Genomic DNA, 17,148 nt, shown 5'->3' with positions numbered 1-17,148 from the left:
GAGTGGAAGGAAGTCTTTGATAGCCGACAACTTTAGCACAGGGGGCAACCCAGAAAACTGTTGGAGTAAGTCTGTGTTCAAGTGAGATGGGTTCAGTCCTTGTCCTCAGCAGGGCAGAGATCAGCAGGCAGCAGCGCAGCAAAGCAAGTTCTTCCAGAACAGCAGTCAAGCAGAGTGGAAATCCTACTAGCACAGTAGTCTTTACTGCTGGCAGAGTTCTTCACAGGTCCAGTTGTGTACTGTCTTGGCAGGATCAGAGGCACAGTACTTATACGCAGTTGTGTCTTTGAAGTGGGGGTGACTTCAAAGCATGCCCTTGAAGTGCACAGGTTCCGCTTTCTTCCCAGCCCTGGCTCCAGATTATCAGAAGGGAGTAATCAGCCCTTTGTGTGGGAAACAGGACACTGACTATTCAGGTGCAAATATCAGCTCCCACCCTCTCTTCCTACCCAGGAATAGCTATCAGAATGCATATGAATGCAGATGAGTTCTCTGTCACACCCACACTTCCTTTGTTTGTGGCTGTCTAGAGGGAATGCACAAAATGTAGCTGTCACCCACCACAGACGTGTACTGGAGACAGTCAGCAAGGCACAGACAGAGCAGTAAGAGCAGAGAATTGTCCACTTTCTAAAAGAGGCATTTCTAAAATAGTAATGTTAAACCCAAATTTACCAGTAAAGAGGATTTATCATTACCATTCCAAAGATATGAAACGTGATGCAGTTTCTCCTTTCTAATCTAGAATTACGGCTTAAAAGTGTATTAAGGAATTCCCAATGCTAGCCTATTAGACAAGTAGGCTTCACAGTTTTGAGAAACTAATTTAGCTGCCCCTACCATGACAAGTAAAATTTAAAAATACATATTCTCTTTTTAGTTACACAGCACCCTTCCCATAGGGCTGCCAATGGCCTACCTTAGGGATGGCTTATGTGTAATACAAAGGGAGTTTAAGGCTTGGCAACTAGTTTTAAATGCCAAGGCGAAGTGGTAGGAATCTGCACACACAGGCCTTGCAATGGCAGGCCTGAGACTGGTTTGAAAGGCTACACAACTGGGTGGCACAACAAGTGTTGCAGACCCACTAGTAGCATTTAGATTACAGGCCCAGGGTATATGGTATTACACTGATCGTGTATACCAATGTCACAATGTTTAGAGGAGAAGCACATGCACTTTAGCACTGGTCAGCTGTGGTAAAGTGCTCAGAGTCCTATTGCCAACACAAATATACAGTAAAAACAGGAGGAAAGCAGGCAAAACTTTTGGGAGAAGATCACTCTAAAGATGACAGGTCTAACAGTCACTCTGTTACTTTCTGTGTTCAAAAGTACAAAGTGTATGGTGGAGTCAGAGTTAAGGTGAGTTAGCAAGGTAATTTGGGAGATTAGCTTAACTTGACGTTTATCATGAGGCTGTATGATGATGGGTGTTTTGAAATAGGATTGTAAGTGTGTAAAGTGGGTGTGTGCACATATAATGGCTGATGTTTGTGGGCGATTGTAAAGGTACAAAGCCACTCAGGTTGGCACAGGAGAAGAGTTCAGCATACTTTATTCATGATGCTGAGAAACGACCACCAACACCACAGTACAGCACAGCTTAACTGACATACCTGGAACATCTACGTGAGTGTACCATGAACATAAAGGAAATACCAGAACAAAACACCACAGTGATGTGGTAGGTGAGTGGCTGCATAATGTGAACGAGTTGGCCCAAAATGGTGGGTAAACGATCATCTGATGGTAGATGTGTGGGTGCAAAATGGTGGGTGGGTGTGTGGTGGTGGATGACTAGTTGTATAATGATATATGTGTTGACATATGATTTGGTTGTGTGGATATCTGATAATGGATGTGAGAGTGTGGTTAATAGTGAGTGAACTGTCATATGATGGCAAGAGTGTTGGCTAATGATGGGGGTTTTGTGGGCCTATGATGTGGGCTTAAAGGGCATAGTGGTGTGGGAATGTATGATGGTGTGTGTGGGTGGGTTCTGATGGTGGATGTGTGATGGTGGCTGTGAACATATATCGGTGGATTTATGGCCATGTGATAGTGGATATATGATGGTGAGGGTTTCAAGGCGGGTACTTAGCTGTATGATGGTGGATATATGGGTGTAAAATAATGGGTGTGTTGGTGTCGGGAAACATCCATTACAACACAATGCCTTTACAACGCAGCCAATACAATGCAAGTACCATTACAACGCATCCTATTACAACGCATGCCATTACAACACTGACCATCACCTTTCCTGTGGTAAGCACCCGGCGGTGTTAGAATAGTAAATTACGTTGTAATGGTGCATGCGATGTAATGGCTTGCATTGTTATAGCATGCGTTGTAATGGAACTTGCGTTGTAAAAATGCATTGCAAAAGTATGCATTGTAGTAGTTTGCATTGTAACGTCATACATCCATAGGTGTCTGATGGTGGGTTTGTGGGTATATATTGATGGCCGTTTTCGATGCCCTTCTTCAACTGTTTAGGTCTCTATTTTCAGTTCATGCCCTCCTCTCTGTACCCCATTCATGTCCCTCTGTTCCTATCCCTGTCCTTGGTCTCCAATCCTTACCATCTGTCTCTGCTCATCTGGCCTTGTACGTCTGTCTCCACCCATGTCATTCTGCCCCGTCCATCTGCTTCTCCCTCAGTCTTGGTGCCCGACTAGGATTCCCCACCCTCACAGATTGGTCTGTCTCCGACTCTAGCCTTTTTTTTTTTACTGTCCCTCTCGCTCTCCATGCCCCTGTCCAGCTGTTATTCTTTCTCTATCTCTAGCACTTTGTCACTGTATTCCAAGCTGTGTCCCTTTGTGCTATCTGTTTGTCCCTCATGTCCTCGCAGACCCCTTCCCGCTCTCCTTGCTGAAGAATGGGAGGCATGGATATAGCCCCTCTTCCATCAATGACTTGTGCAAGTATGGGGAGGCAGAACACTGAGGAACAAATCCCCTGCCTTGCACAAAGGCACAGGATTGTATGATTGCCTACTGACTTGCAAAAGGGAGTGGGTCTGAACAATATGGGCTAGGGGAGTGGGAAAGAACACTCCTCCCACCCAAGGAGGGTGGTTGAATAATTTTGCTATTTTTGCCATTAGGTCTTGCACAAGAATAGAGGGTGGGGGTAGGTGTGTCCCTCCACCTTAGCTGTAGGACCGCAGGGGGCTTGCATTAAAAAAAATGTCCCCAGTTTAATAATATCAGGAGCATTAAAAAAAGAAATTGGGTAAGGGGTTTAAAATGATCCCTGCCTTGCCCAAGGGGTGAAAGAGGTGTTTGAGTCGTTATGGTTCGCCCAGGTTTGACAAAGGGTGGTCAGGGAAGATTGAAAAACAATCCTCTGCCTTGTCCAAGAGTGGTTGGATGTATTATTGCCCTGTTCTCCCCTCACCTTGTTCAAGGGTCATGGGTGAACAATATTCACTAACTCATCCCAGTATAGGAGGTTGCCTAATTGAACCACTTTTTACCCTGTCCATGGGCAAGGAGGGATAAAAGCACAGGCAGCTAGTAGCTTTAATTAAGTGGAGGAACCATCACTTGTTGTCTCATCTAAAAGCACCGCCGACCACCAGTCAACTGATGGTCCAGCGCAGTGGGAGTTCCTAAAAAGCTGAACCCCGACCACCCTGCAGGTGCGAGAAGGGCCAAAGGGGTAAGGCATACCAACCAAGCCATGACACCTCACAGTCAAGACATCTTAAGCCACGTGAGACCAGAGGCTCAAAGAGGGCCACCTCAAGTCACAGGGAGCCTTGGGGCATCTGATCAGAGAGAAGAGATGCAGTAGGTCCATAATTCATATTTTTGGTGTCGTCTCTGGTTATAGAGAAGGACTGACCATGCTTGTTCCTTTAGTTTTCAACAGCTGCAAGGCAAGCTTTGCAGGTATCCACCTTCATCACTGTCTAAAAAAAGTGACACGAGAACAGCCAAGGGTTATGCTGTATTAACTCAAACTATCATAGAAAATGTAAAGTTTGATTATGCTATGAACATCATCTAATTTTCATATGAATGATGCCCTTTAAAAATCATGAGCAAAAGGATCAAAGAATAACCGGAATGCAGGACAATGCAAATATTCACTCACAGTCATAAAGATCTGGGTTTAATCCATCGTCACCCCAAGTGGGATAGGTATGCCCAGACGTGGGTGCCGTGCTCTCCATGCCACTGGACTCAAAGCTAGCCTGCCTGATGAGCGGTGAAATCCCAAAACCAGTCCCAGGTTGCTTGTTTCCAGTCCAGGGAGGAACTGGCTTGGCAGTTCAGGCTGGACTGTTCCCATTGGGCGCAGGGTCAAGACTGATTTGCATATGGCTGGGTTTAAGCTGGAATTGCATAGGGAGCAAAAAAACACAATGGATTAAGGCCCATATCTCTATACTGGTAGTGGATGTTTGCCATTCTTCAACATTCTGTCCATCAATTTTTCCTTTGAAAATCATGTGCACATAAAACCTTCGTTTGTGTTAAAAATCTTTAATGGAAATATTTAAAACTCAAAGAAATTTGTGGAAAAAACAGTTCCCTCTAAAAGGTACCAAAGGATAGGAGGCATATTTCTACGTTTGAAATGTCTTCATTTGCTTTTGGTTGAAATGTATTACCTCGACGGAGGAGAATTCCTGTTAGTGCTCCAACAAGATGGGGGATTACGCTCATGTCACTTCAGGGACACTCCAATCCACTGGCTTTTTTTGGCCAGTTCATAAAAGATTGACAAATACGTTTATCATGCCAGTTTGTTTTTATCAGTGTCGCTCACGAGCTAGTGCGCTATTCCACAGGCCGAACTCTGGCCCAAGCTGATCATGACTGCTAAGACATATTTTAGATTATGCAAATACACGTGCTACTCAACAGTAATAACAATAAGGCCCGTCGCTTTGAGTTAAAGATGTAATTTTATAAATCGAAAGTGACACTTTTTCATATGTTTTACTTTTAAATTTCAAATTTGGCACTCTTTGATATGCTCCTACTGTGGAACAGATATGTATCAACATGTTTATGTAAGATCGGAATTAAATCTATTCTTCAAGTTTCATCTTGCTATTATCTTCATTATGTCATCTTTCTATAGTTGATACAGCTGTTCTTTAATTTCTAAGTGCCGTAAATAATAAGTGTTACTATTACCCATTTAAATGGCAATCTGTTTACCGACCTCGAATGATAGAGTGAAACGTGTAGAAAGAGATACACAATGCTTGATTAAGAAAGGAGGGTGGATATCGGGGTTGAGGAAGCAACAGAAAGGTGGAATAAAGATGACAGAGAGAGGGAGGGAGGGGAAAGTGATAAATACGTAGGCTAGATAGCAAGCCAAAGTAGTAAAGGTACCGAAAAGAAGAGCTACTGAGAAGGTAGGCCATACTTTTCAGAAGAAAAGATGAACGCGGAAGATCGATAAATTGAGGGAGAAATGGAGGAGCAAGGCCAAAAAGAATAAGGAGAGGGGACGAACCCCAAGGAAAAAGTAATCCACGTGGTAAACATACTGGAGAGGTTGTGGCCTGGGTACAGAAATACTAGCCTCATTTGCCTTTTTAACAATATTACATAAACACTTACACATTGGACAAGGGCCCGGGCATCATCTTCACTGCACCAGAAGGGGCTGTCCCGCGAGGCTGTGTTTTTGCTGGAAGCATGAAAATGTAAAAGGAAGAGAAGGAAAAAGAAAATAGTGAAAGTGCAATTATGGATAAAATACATCGGAAACAGCAAAAAAAAGTATAAGACCCCACCAAACACGCACCTGGTATAAAAATCTAGTGGCCAGGCACAGTCCAAATCTACAGGAAACTCACATTTCCAAAATACTGCTAATTCTGGAAATTATACTCACAGAGTTTGAAAATTAGCAGTACAATCTACACATGATTTGCAGATTTCCCATCTGTGCCAATGTCATTTATCTTGCTGCTATAGTCCCTGGCATTGAGAAAGCATGCTTCAGCCCTAGCGGCTAGACATTGACTGGGGCCATGGAGACCTGGTTGCAACGACAGCCAGCAGCTGAGTCCAGCAACACTGCTGGCAGTCACTGGGGTACACAGTGAGTGACTCATACTACTGGTGTCACTGCACCTGCTGCACTGATACCTTGGCCCATGGAGCTACTGGGTTTGGCAGTGCAGATTAGGTTGGGCTGAGTAACCAGCATCTGCAATGAGAGTCTTTGCCACTGAGCCGTCTGGCTCGAGTCAGCCAGCCAGTGGAAGCTCACTCTCTCCTACCTAGCCCAGGTGAATACTGCCCACTGCCTGACATCAACTAAGAAAATGGTGACATTGCGCATATGTGTGCGCTGAAGCTCACGTGCATGCCATAAAAAATGTGCCACCCAGTCCAATTACTGTTAACCTCCTCCTAAACTTTCTATTGCATTTTAGGCCTGGGAGTACCCCTAGGATACCAATATACACAGAGAACTACAGCCACACATTAATTCATGCCTTTAGGTGTGAGAGCACTTCTTCCTAGAAAGTGACCTACCATGGCCATTTGTTGGATTTGGTGGCATCAATGCTAAGCAGCTTTGCTGGTATACAGTTTAGCCTATTCAAGTAGTCGGACAAAACACAATGGTTTTACAAAAACTCTCTTCAGTATGCTCCTAACAGCAATGATTTTGGTTAGTGTTTTTTTCAACATTGAATTTGTGCATGTAAGGTCCCGGAAAGGACTTATTTTTAGTTTATAAAAGAAGTGTCCCAAGTAAGTTCTTGTTTGTGCGTCGACGGCTCTTTTGCTTATTTCTTGCCGTAGGTATTGATTTATGGAACTCTCTGTGTAGGTTTTTTGTCTGTGGCAGACCTTCACAAATGTGCACTACCTTACTATTGTTTGGTTTACAATACCAAGTTGCATTCATATCTGCGCTGGGCACGCTTTTTTTTGGAAGAGCAAATATATATCTGTAGATTTTAGCTACTACGGAGTCCAAGGACTTTGTGTCGCTCCCACGTAATGCTTCACTGCCCTACGTCAGCGCGGGGAGCAGTTTAGCAGCTACTACTTTCAAGATGGGAAGTAGGGATGGTCCTTCAGTGATTCATAACGTGTTTGGGAGGCTTTCATTAGCGTTATGCCTTTTATTGTTTGTTGACACAGTTGGGCTATGTATGAGCCTCTGGAGTCAATCAGTACCTCCAAGTACTTATAGTCACCCGCTGTATCAATTTTGGTGCCACCCAGAAACCTCTTTTTCATTTTTTTTTCGTTTCTTACCCACTACTATCCTCTTGGTCTTTGCAAGGTTTACTTCCATGCTGCTTTTTTTTTTTTACATATAAGTTTTAAGGAGTCTATCAGTCTCCAGCGAGCCACCTTTGTTTGGCTGATTAATACCAGATCAACGGTGTAGAGCAGGTTTAATTGCTTACAAGAACCTAGTTTTGGAGAGTGAGAGTTGACGCTGTTCAGCTGCAGTGTCCGATCTGTTAAATAATTTGGTGGTCAACATGCAACCCTGCTTCATACCAGCGTATGTGTTGATTTTGCTTGATATTCGTGTGCCTGCTCCTATTTGGATCCGTACTCAGGTGTTGGTATACAACATTTGGATCTGCCTTAATAACTACAGTGGTATTTTCCGGTTGTCTAGTTTTCCCTACAGTTTCTCGCGCTGCACACAGTTGAATGCAGCTTTGAAATATACAAAGAATAATTACAGCTCTTTTTTCCTCACTTGATGATCAATGGCAAGTGAAGACAGTAACATTTTTGTGGAGGTACCTACACCTTGGGAAAAGCATGTTTGATTTAACGGTATTATCTCCTTGGCCCAGGTTGTCAATCCTTGTAGCAGTAAGGGAGCAAAATGTTCGGCTTCGTTATCTAAATTAACCTGAAATTCTCTGTTGCTGACCTGTCTCCACCTCTATATATTGACTTTAGAACTAAGCCCCTCCAATAGTTTAGTATCAATTCGTTGTGGGGGATGGAATTATAAACACCAGTCAGTTGGGCCGCCCAGAACTCCAGGTTGGTCTTATAAATTGCTTAGGGCACCCCATTAGATCCTGGTGCTCCAACACAGCGCTTCTCCACGATCATTTTCATAACCTTACATTCCATACGAGAGTGGGTTTTACAGTCTTCGTGATGCAGCTTCCCTTGACCACATTGTTTAGCTGTCATAGCTGTTCAATGTCCAGCTGTTTCTACATTTATTCATTTCTTATCATGCTTTTTATTTACTTCAATTTGTGTGATCTCCTGAATGTTCAGGTTTAAAAAAAAAAGTAAATTACGCATTCAACTTCTGAAATGTTTGAGTTATTTATACTGTAAGAGCAGAACTTCTTTGAATTTGAGGCTTTACTCAACCACAGCAGTTTTGTCCAAAAGATATCCTCCCTGTCAGTCGTTAGTAAGACTAGGAAGTTATCCTCCCCGTCAGTCGTCATCAGTCAACGGATGATAGAAATATGCATATATACGTGGTGCACCGAAAGAACAATATTCAAAAGAGACCAATCCACATAGTTAGACGTAATCCATAGATAATCTTTCTTTTCTTTAATGGTGTCATCGAACAGCCAATGGTGTAACCAATCAGCCAACGCCTTTTGTCCACTTAAAGTGAACTTTCTCAGGGCGAATAATGTAATCCATCTAACAAGTTTTGTTGCCTTTTGGTGAATCATTTCTTGTCTTGAGTTCTTCTATATTTGTTTTATCATGTTTAGCATTGGAGCTAATATACATATCTTTCTCGTCCGGGTCATGTATAAGTCCCAAGCGGCACTTCAATTTGGGCCGCACAACAAAAGTCGATCCTGTATCAAGGTATGAAGCCGGTCAACGAATGATACTCCAACCTAACAATGTTAGTAAAAGAACCCTGCCTGGAACATGAGTAACTTCACTGGGTACTGCTGAGGGACCTCAAGAAATCAGATTACAGTTTCCTTTCACTCACTAGCTCATACTTTGACCTGGAGACTTTAAATAAGCTATGCGTTTTCTACATCTCCAGGTGTCTAGGGAAATTCATTGTGACCATGACCATCTGGCCCCAACCCACTTGAAGGATATTTCCCCCTCACAGATATGTCAGAGTATGTAAGGAAGGAAAGCTGTGTGCATCCTCTAGGCTTACAGATTATCAATTGTAAAGACCCTCTTTCCAGGTCAACACATGGTTGCATTTAGTTCTGGAAAACTGGGAATGACGAGAAGTCAAATCCAGAAGATTCCAAAAGAAAAAGAGCCATTTCACCTATAGGTCCTGCACTCTCTCATACAGTAATCAACATGGCCTGACAGTATGGGGACCATCTTTGTTTTATAGGCAGCACATACTCCTTGAGGAGTTTATTTAAGCAACTGTATAGGTAAGTCATAGTTTATTTTGCTCATGAGATATTAACGAACAAGTTACTTACCTTCGGTAACAATATATCTGTAAGAAACATTAGTTAGTTAGATTCCTTATCTTAAAATATCCCCAGGCGTCAGGCTGTATCCGGAAAGATTTTTCGTCAGCAGTACCCTTGCGCGTCAGTAGGCGTCATCTGCGACTCCGCGTCCGTCGTCGTGATCGCCGGGATGACGGAGTACTTAGACGCCGCCCTCGCGCGCTGACATCAGTTCTGTACATAGCTTTCTGCGCCAGGAACGCAGAGCCATGCAAGAAACCGACACTGGTGCCATGAAACTAGGGCACTGAAAGGGATGACCTTAACCCTAGATATCAGTTGGCAGAACGGGGAGGATGGGTGGGGCAGTAAGGAATCTAACTAACTAATGTTTCTTACAGATATATCAATACCGAAGGTAAGTAACTTGCTCATCTGAAAGAAACACGTTAGTTAGATTCCTTACCTTAGAATAGATACCCCAGCAATACCAACCCCGGTGGTGGGTCTGCGAACCAAGATCACACCAGGAAGTCCTCGAGAACGGAACGGCCAAAGAAGCAGTCTCTCCGGACTTGGCTGTCCAGGCAGTAATGCTTGGCAAACGTGTATAGCGAGGCCCACGTTGCTGCCTGACAAATGTCCTGCAGAGGGACTCCCCGTCCCAAGGCAGTAGTAGCCGCAATGGAATGGGCCCTCAGCCCCACAGGAGGATCCTTCTTAGCCAAGGAATTACAGACCTTAATGCACAAAACGACGCACCGAGAGATGGTTCGCTTGTGCATCGCCCGTCCCTTCTTAGCGCCCACGTAGCCAACAAAGAGTTGGTCGTCCACCCGGAACTGTTTTGTGCGGTCCAGATAAAAGGAGAGCACACGTTTTGGGTCCAAACGGTGGAACCTCTCTTCCTCTTTCGAGGGATGCGGAGGCGGAAAGAAGGTGGGCAAGGTAATGGACTGCCCGATGTGAAAGGCAGTAACCACCTTAGGAAGAAAAGAAGGACGAGTCCTCAGAACAACCTTGTCCGGATGGACAGAAAGGAAAGGAGGTTTAGAAGAAAGAGCCTGGAGCTCACTCACTCTTCTAGCAGAGGTGATGGCAACCAGGAAAGCAGTCTTGAGAGTCAGAAGACGAAGAGGACAGTTATGAAGTGGCCCAAAGGGAGCGCACATCAGATAAGTTAACACCAGATTCAAGTCCCACTGAGGCATCACAAAGGGGACAGGAGGAAGCATGCGAGTAATGCTTTTCAAGAATCTATTGACAACACGGGACTTAAAAAGAGAAGGCTGATCAGGAAGCCGTAAGAAGGCAGTAACGGCTGAGAGATATCCCTTGATGGTGCCCAGAGCAGAGCCCTGCTGGGCCAAGGAAAGAAGAAAGAGGAAAACCTCAGAAAGAGGGGCGGAAAGGGGATCCACAGCCTTTGCTGTGCACCATGCCATGAATTTGTTCCACCTGCAGGCGTATACCGTTTTAGTGGCGGGACGCCTGGCTGCCAGAATGACATCACAGACTTTAGGAGGCAAGTCAAATGGCATCAACTGCCGCCGCTCAATCTCCATGCATGGAGGTGGAGGCTGGACAGGTTCGGGGTGGAGGACCGTCCCCTGCTGCTGTGACAGAAGGTCCTCCTGAAGAGGCAGTCGAATCAAGTCGGAGGATCGATTGACAGACTGAGTAGCTCGGGATACCAGTATCTTCGTGCCCAATCCGGAGCCACAAGGATGACTTGGGCCCGGTCGCGCCTGATCTTCTTCAGCACTCTGGGCAGAAGTGGTATAGGCGGAAAGGCGTATAACAGACCGCAACTCCACTCGCGGCGAAAAGCGTCTCCGAGCGAGTGCCGCCTTGGAAATTCCAACGTGCAGAACTAATGACATTGCGCGTTCTCTTCGGTGGCGAATAGATCTAACCAAGGCTCTCCCCATTGCCGAAAGAGGCCTTGCGCCACGTCCGAGATCAGACGCCATTCGTGATCCATCATGCATCGGAGGCTGAGTTCGTCCACCCTGGCGTTCAGAGAGCCCGCCAGGTGTTGAACCACCAGGGTGATGCCCTAATGTTTCAGCCATGTCCAGAGGCGCAGAACCCTTTGACAAAGGGTCCAAGACCCCACCCCGCCCTGTTTGTTGCAATACCACATGGCGGTGGTGTTGTCCGTGAACACCTGCACTACACTTTCCCGGACAGAGGGAAGGAATGCCTTCACTGCAAGCCGGATCGCCCGCAGCTCCAATAGGTTGATATGGAGCCGGGACTCTGCCAGAGACCAGAGACCTCTGATCTCCGCCTCTCCCATGTGACCTCCCCATCCCTGGAGGGACGCATCCGTCACCACTACGTGCTCCGGTTGGGGTAGGGAGAGGGATCTGCTGCAGACCCAATCGAGGTCCGTGAGCCACCACTGCAACTGTCTTGCAGGGCCCTCCGAGATCAGGACGTGGTCGGACAGGTTGCCCCGATGTTGAGCCCACTGGAACTTCAGGTCCCACTGCAGAGCCCGCATCCACCACCTGGCGTGATGTACCAGCAGGATGCAGGAGGCCATCGGACCCAGCAGCCGTAGGGCCATCCTGACCAAAACGCGGGATAAAGGCTGAAAGATAGGAATCGGAGCCTGAATATCTCGAACCCGCTATTCGGGAGGATAGACCCGAAACTGCGCCGAGTCCAGAACCGCTTCGATGAAGAAGAGCTTCTGGGAGGGACTCAGATGTGACTTTGGCGCGTTGATGGAGAACCCCAGTGAATGCAGGAGGTCGGCCGTAGTCTCGAGACGACTGTTCGGGGCAAGCCCGCCTTCAACAACCAGTCGTCGAGCTAGGGGAAGACTGGAACCCCTAATCTGCGCAGATGAGCTGCGACCACAGCCATCACTTTCGTGAACACCCGAGGGGCACTGGTGAAGCCGAAGGGGAGCACGGTAAACTGAAAGTGCTCGTGGCCTACCGTGAACCGCAGGTAACGCCGGTGGGCCGGCAGGACGGGGATATGGAAATAAGCGTCCTGCAAGTCCAACGCTACCATCCAGTCTCCAGGGTTTAGGGCAGCCAGAACCTGAGCTAAAGTCAGCATCTTGAACTTCTCCTTCCAGAGGAAGGCTTTGATGCTCCTGAGGTCCAAGATAGGGCGTAGGCCCCCTTTGTCCTTCTTGGGAACCAGAAAGTAGTGGGAGTAACAATCCCATCCTACTTCTGGGCCAGGAACGTGCTCAATGGCCCCCTTGGCCAAGAGGGCCGTAACTTCCTCCTGCATAAGTCACAAGTGATCCCCCAACATGCGGTGGTACTGCGGTGGCGTGGCTGGAGGGGTCGCCTTGAAGGGGAGGGAGTAGCCCCTTCGGATGATTTGCAGCACCCACCGGTCCGAAGTGATGGTACGCCAGTGGAGCAGGTGATGGCGAACTCTGCCTCCCACCGGCGTGGAGTGGGCCTGAAAGCTCAGACTAGGAAGGCTTTGAGGCAGATGCTGCGGAAGCAGATGTGGACTGACCGGCTCTCTGTCCCCCTGCTTCGCCACGGCGGAATCCACGTTCGCGACCGCGTTGAGGCTGGTTCTGCGGCCTGTGGCTGGACGAACGTGCAGGGGCGCCCCTTCCTTGACCACGAAAGGGGCGAAAAGCGGAAGTTTGCGGGGACGAGGCCGAGAGGCCCAAGGACTTGGCCGTAGCCCTGATGTCCTTAAAGCGCTCCAGTGCACTATCCGCCTTGTCGCCAAAAAGGCGACGGCCATCAAAGGGCATGTCCATGAGGGTGCTCTGAACATCCCCTGAAAAGTTTGTGGACCTCAGCCAGGCGTGATGACGAATCGCCACAGTTGTCGCAATCGCTCTACCCAGCGAGTCCGTGGTGTCAAGTCCACATCGAATGGAGTACCGTGCTGCGTCCCGCCCATCAGCAAGAGCCTGGGCGAGCCGTGTCCTGGCCTCCTCCGGACACTGGGGCAGCATGTCCGCCACCGTATCCCACAAAGAGTGGGTGTAACGTTCCAAAAGGCACGTGGTATTAATGGACCACAACCCCAGACTGAGGGAGCAAAACAGTTTCTTACCAAACTGCTCCAATCTTTTGGATTCCCGATCCAGAGGTGCGGACGGGAAGGCGGTTTAGGACGTAGAGGCCTGGATAACCAGACTCTCAGGAGTGGGGTTTACCGAAAGAAAGCTGGGGTCGTCCGGAGCAGAGCGGTGGTGCCGGGCCACGTTCCAATCCACAGGATAGACTGTGGAGGGCTTGGACCAAGTGCCCATCAGAACGTCTGTGAGAGCCTCATTAAACTGCAGTAGAGGCTCCGAAGAGCATACCGGCGGTTGAAGCACCTCAGTGAGGAGGTTAGTCCTCAGGGCCGCAGCAGGGAGCTCCAGGTGTAGGGCCTCGGCAGCCCTGCGCAGCACCACAGAATAAGTTGCACCCTCCTTCGTAGCCATGGAAGGAGGAGAGATGAAACCAGTGTCAGGCGAAGTGTCTATAGACCACTGGCATCCCCCAGCTCGTCTGCCCAGTCCTGACTTAACTCAGACCCCTCCCAGTCCTCCCCTTCATCCATCTACTGGTAAACAGGCAGAAAGGACGGAGCCGGGTTATAGATGAAATGCTCATCCATCGGCGCCGGAGACGGCGCCAAGCGGCGCCGTTCTGACGCCGGACCCGGACTGAAACTAGGGACGGCGTCGGGAGCGGCACCATGGGGGTCGGCGCCGGCAGAGGGGTTGTAAGGTCGACCGGGATCCAGGCCTGGATGCCACAGGGACCTACGGCGTCGGGACCGAAGTCGACGACGGCGCCAGGGCTTAAGCCGCCGGCTCGCTAGGCCCCCCTGTCGGACCTGCGGGGCCCAGAGGCGTACCAACAGGCCTTGACGGCGGCGCGAGACTCATCATGGCCACGAGGAAGTCCCGAATCTCACCCGGAGTCGCATGAGGCCCAGGGACAGGAGGGTATGGGGCCGGACGTGACTCCTGCGGCTCCGGCGGAGCCGCGCGGGTGGTGCCACCCGAACCCTCGGCCAAGCCGCGCGACCGGCGAGGGGAGTCAGAAGAGCAATGTCGCTTCTTCGACTTCTTTTTACTGTGCCTCGACTTACCTGAATGCGAGGACTTCGATCCCGACGAGCGGTGATGACTTCGGCTCCGCGACCGGTCCCTCGACCTCCTCCTCGACCGGCGAGGAGCCGACTGCCGGATCTCCAGGAGCTTGCAGGACCGCTCCCGCCTAGCCTTCGAGGTCAAGGCCCGGCAGTCGGGGTACGACTTGTCATCGTGGTCGGCCCCAAGGCAGTAGAGACACCGATGGTGGGGGTCGGTAACCGACATCATTCGGTGACAGACATCACACGGCTTGAACCCGGGCATCCCTACCGGCACCAGGAGTCGAAGTCGACTAGAAAAGGGAGACAAAAATGTCCAAAAAGATAGTCAAAAAATGACTAAGGGTACGCTCTCCCCAGATCGGCGCTTACTGGCGCGGAAAAAAAAAGAACTGACGTCCGCGCGCGAGGGCGGCGTCTAAGTACTCCGACGATGTCATCCCGGCGATCACGACACCGACAACGGACGCGGAGTCGCGGACGACGCCTACCGACGCGCAAGGGTACTGCTGACGAAAAATCGCCTGGGGATATTCTAAGGTAAGGAATCTAACTAACGTGTTTCTTTCAGATGTAGGTTTATAAAAACTTCAGACAGTCACATAGAAGAGCACAGTTACATTATAGTTAAGAAGCAACCCCCCAAAAATATTACTACATTCACTTCCCCCGAAATACACTGCTCATGATTCCATATATTAGGGGTTAGCCACGTGGTCTCAACTTGAATAGTGCATGGCATGATGGGTCACAGCACCAGGACTTAGGAAAGACCCTGTGCCCAAACTTCTGTGTGACTATTATCCTATGTCAGGAGTTGTATGGAAAGTCTGGCCTGCACCAAGCCCTCAGCCCAACTTCCAACTACCATGGAGCAGCAGGGAATTACTGTGGGCTCTACGCTCAAAGCCGGTGCAGCCAATCCCTGATGCACATACCCTTTGGAGAGTGCAGGGTTGCTGCAGGGCATGGTTTTCAGCCGCACACAGCAAGGGTAGCAACATAGTGTGGCATCCAACTGAAAACTGTGATTTCCACCTTGTAACCCTGATCATTCTGTTGTAAATTGAAACCACGATGTGATTAAGCATTTACTAAAGACATGAATTCTCCTGCCTTACACATGTCTCTTTCGTTATGTTGACTGAAGTTTGGACTCCATTTTGTATTGTTATGTCTCCACGTGCTCAACACGAGAAGAGTCCTATCTTCGTGTTAGTTGCTCTTGTAATCTGCCTAGTAACAGTCTATAAATAGTTCCTTTGTCCGCCTGGCGCATGCCCAGGCTTGACCACATCTGTTATCAGTTAGTCCTTGCTTGACCATGTTTTCGCGGGCTCAAGGAGTATGTCAGCTCCGCCCACATATTGATCTTGTATCGAAAATGTCCATAAAAGGTAACATTCCTTGCCTCATGTTGTATCCTCCCACTTATGAGCCCCTCTGTTGTGTATAAAAGGGGACCGTGTGCGCAAGTTCTTTGTGCTACTCTATGCAATACTGAAGGGTATTGTATGGATTGTAGGACCACCCTTAAGGGTTAATAAACCTTGTCTTTGTACTTTGCAGTTTCCGTGCCAACTTCCTTATAGATTCCATTACAGGAGAGCGAACCCTTGTGTCCTGCGGGCCTAGCTGGGGCCTGTATTCATCAATTCACCTATTAGACACCAGCATCATTTTTAGGCAACCTTTCAATAATTCCGAATTTTTGAACGATAGACACTATATTTATAGAAATGAGAAGAGAAGTAATGAAAGAACTAGCTCAATTGTTTTCCAGAATACGATATTCTGAAAAGAGCCTTTGTAGTAGTTCATCACGACAACTCTAAATAATGGTTTTGTTTTCCAAAAGTGCCCTTGCAGGAAGATTCTGTTGCGATTCAATTTGCTGAATGGTTAGGTGCTCTTCCTTTTGGTGTCTGAGGACTTCTCAGGAGCATTCACTCATGTGTGGATTTCAGTTGGTTTCTCATGCTGGATGTATCAATTGAGCTTTTTCTTGAAAGGCCAATGCTGATTACTAGGTGACAAAGTTCACATATGACATACAGTGCATGTCCTTTTCTTCATGTTAAATGTGAGAGGGGTAAATAAAAAATAAAATTAAACTTACCTTCTCGCCGTGTCCTCCTCTACGCGTCTCTCCTCCGGCCGGAGCACGGAACAGGAAGCACACAGGCTGAGGCTCCCCTGAGCCAATCACAACGCTGCAATGCAGCATTGTGATTTGTCTGAGTACCCTGGTTCGGTGCTAAGACAGGGACAGGGGCATGTTCTCCAACCAGGCTGTAATGCAGTCTGGGTGGAGAACATGCTAAGGGAGTGAACGCCCCTCCTCCCCTCCCCAGCTCTGTCAGCAGAGCAGCCCCACAAAGCTGCTGCGCCCGCAACAGGAAAAAATAAAATGATAATAACTTTGTTATTATCATTTTTTTCTTTACACTTCTGCAAAGCATCCGGGCAATGCTCCTCCGCCTTAGCAGAGTAGCCGCCAAAAAACGTACAAACTTTACTTATAAAGAAATCGCATTGTCAGTAATGCACAGTGTGGTTGGTGACACTCCTGCAGCGCTCGTCCTATAGTAATAACTTTGTAATTAAATACTTTATGTACGCTTTTGGTTGCTGTTTGGGATTTGATGTCCGTCTGGTGACAACGAT

General features: G+C 47.9%; 1 protein-coding gene across 1 annotated transcript in view; it reads right to left on the bottom strand.

The window, feature by feature from the left end:
- Positions 1-17,148, bottom strand: part of PPA2 (inorganic pyrophosphatase 2) — a 360,440-nt gene that overhangs the window by 68,894 nt on the left and 274,398 nt on the right. The window contains exon 10 of the mRNA XM_085641413.1: positions 5,597-5,666. Coding sequence (XP_085497539.1) covers positions 5,597-5,666 — 70 coding nt within the window. The remainder of the gene's footprint in view (positions 1-5,596; positions 5,667-17,148) is intronic.

The sequence above is a fragment of the Triturus cristatus genome, chromosome 2_2 (assembly GCF_964204655.1).
Source record: "Triturus cristatus chromosome 2_2, aTriCri1.1, whole genome shotgun sequence".
NCBI lineage: Eukaryota > Metazoa > Chordata > Amphibia > Caudata > Salamandridae > Triturus > Triturus cristatus.
The sequence above is the reverse complement of the archived record's forward strand: the minus strand, read 5'-3'. Positions and strand labels throughout refer to the sequence as shown.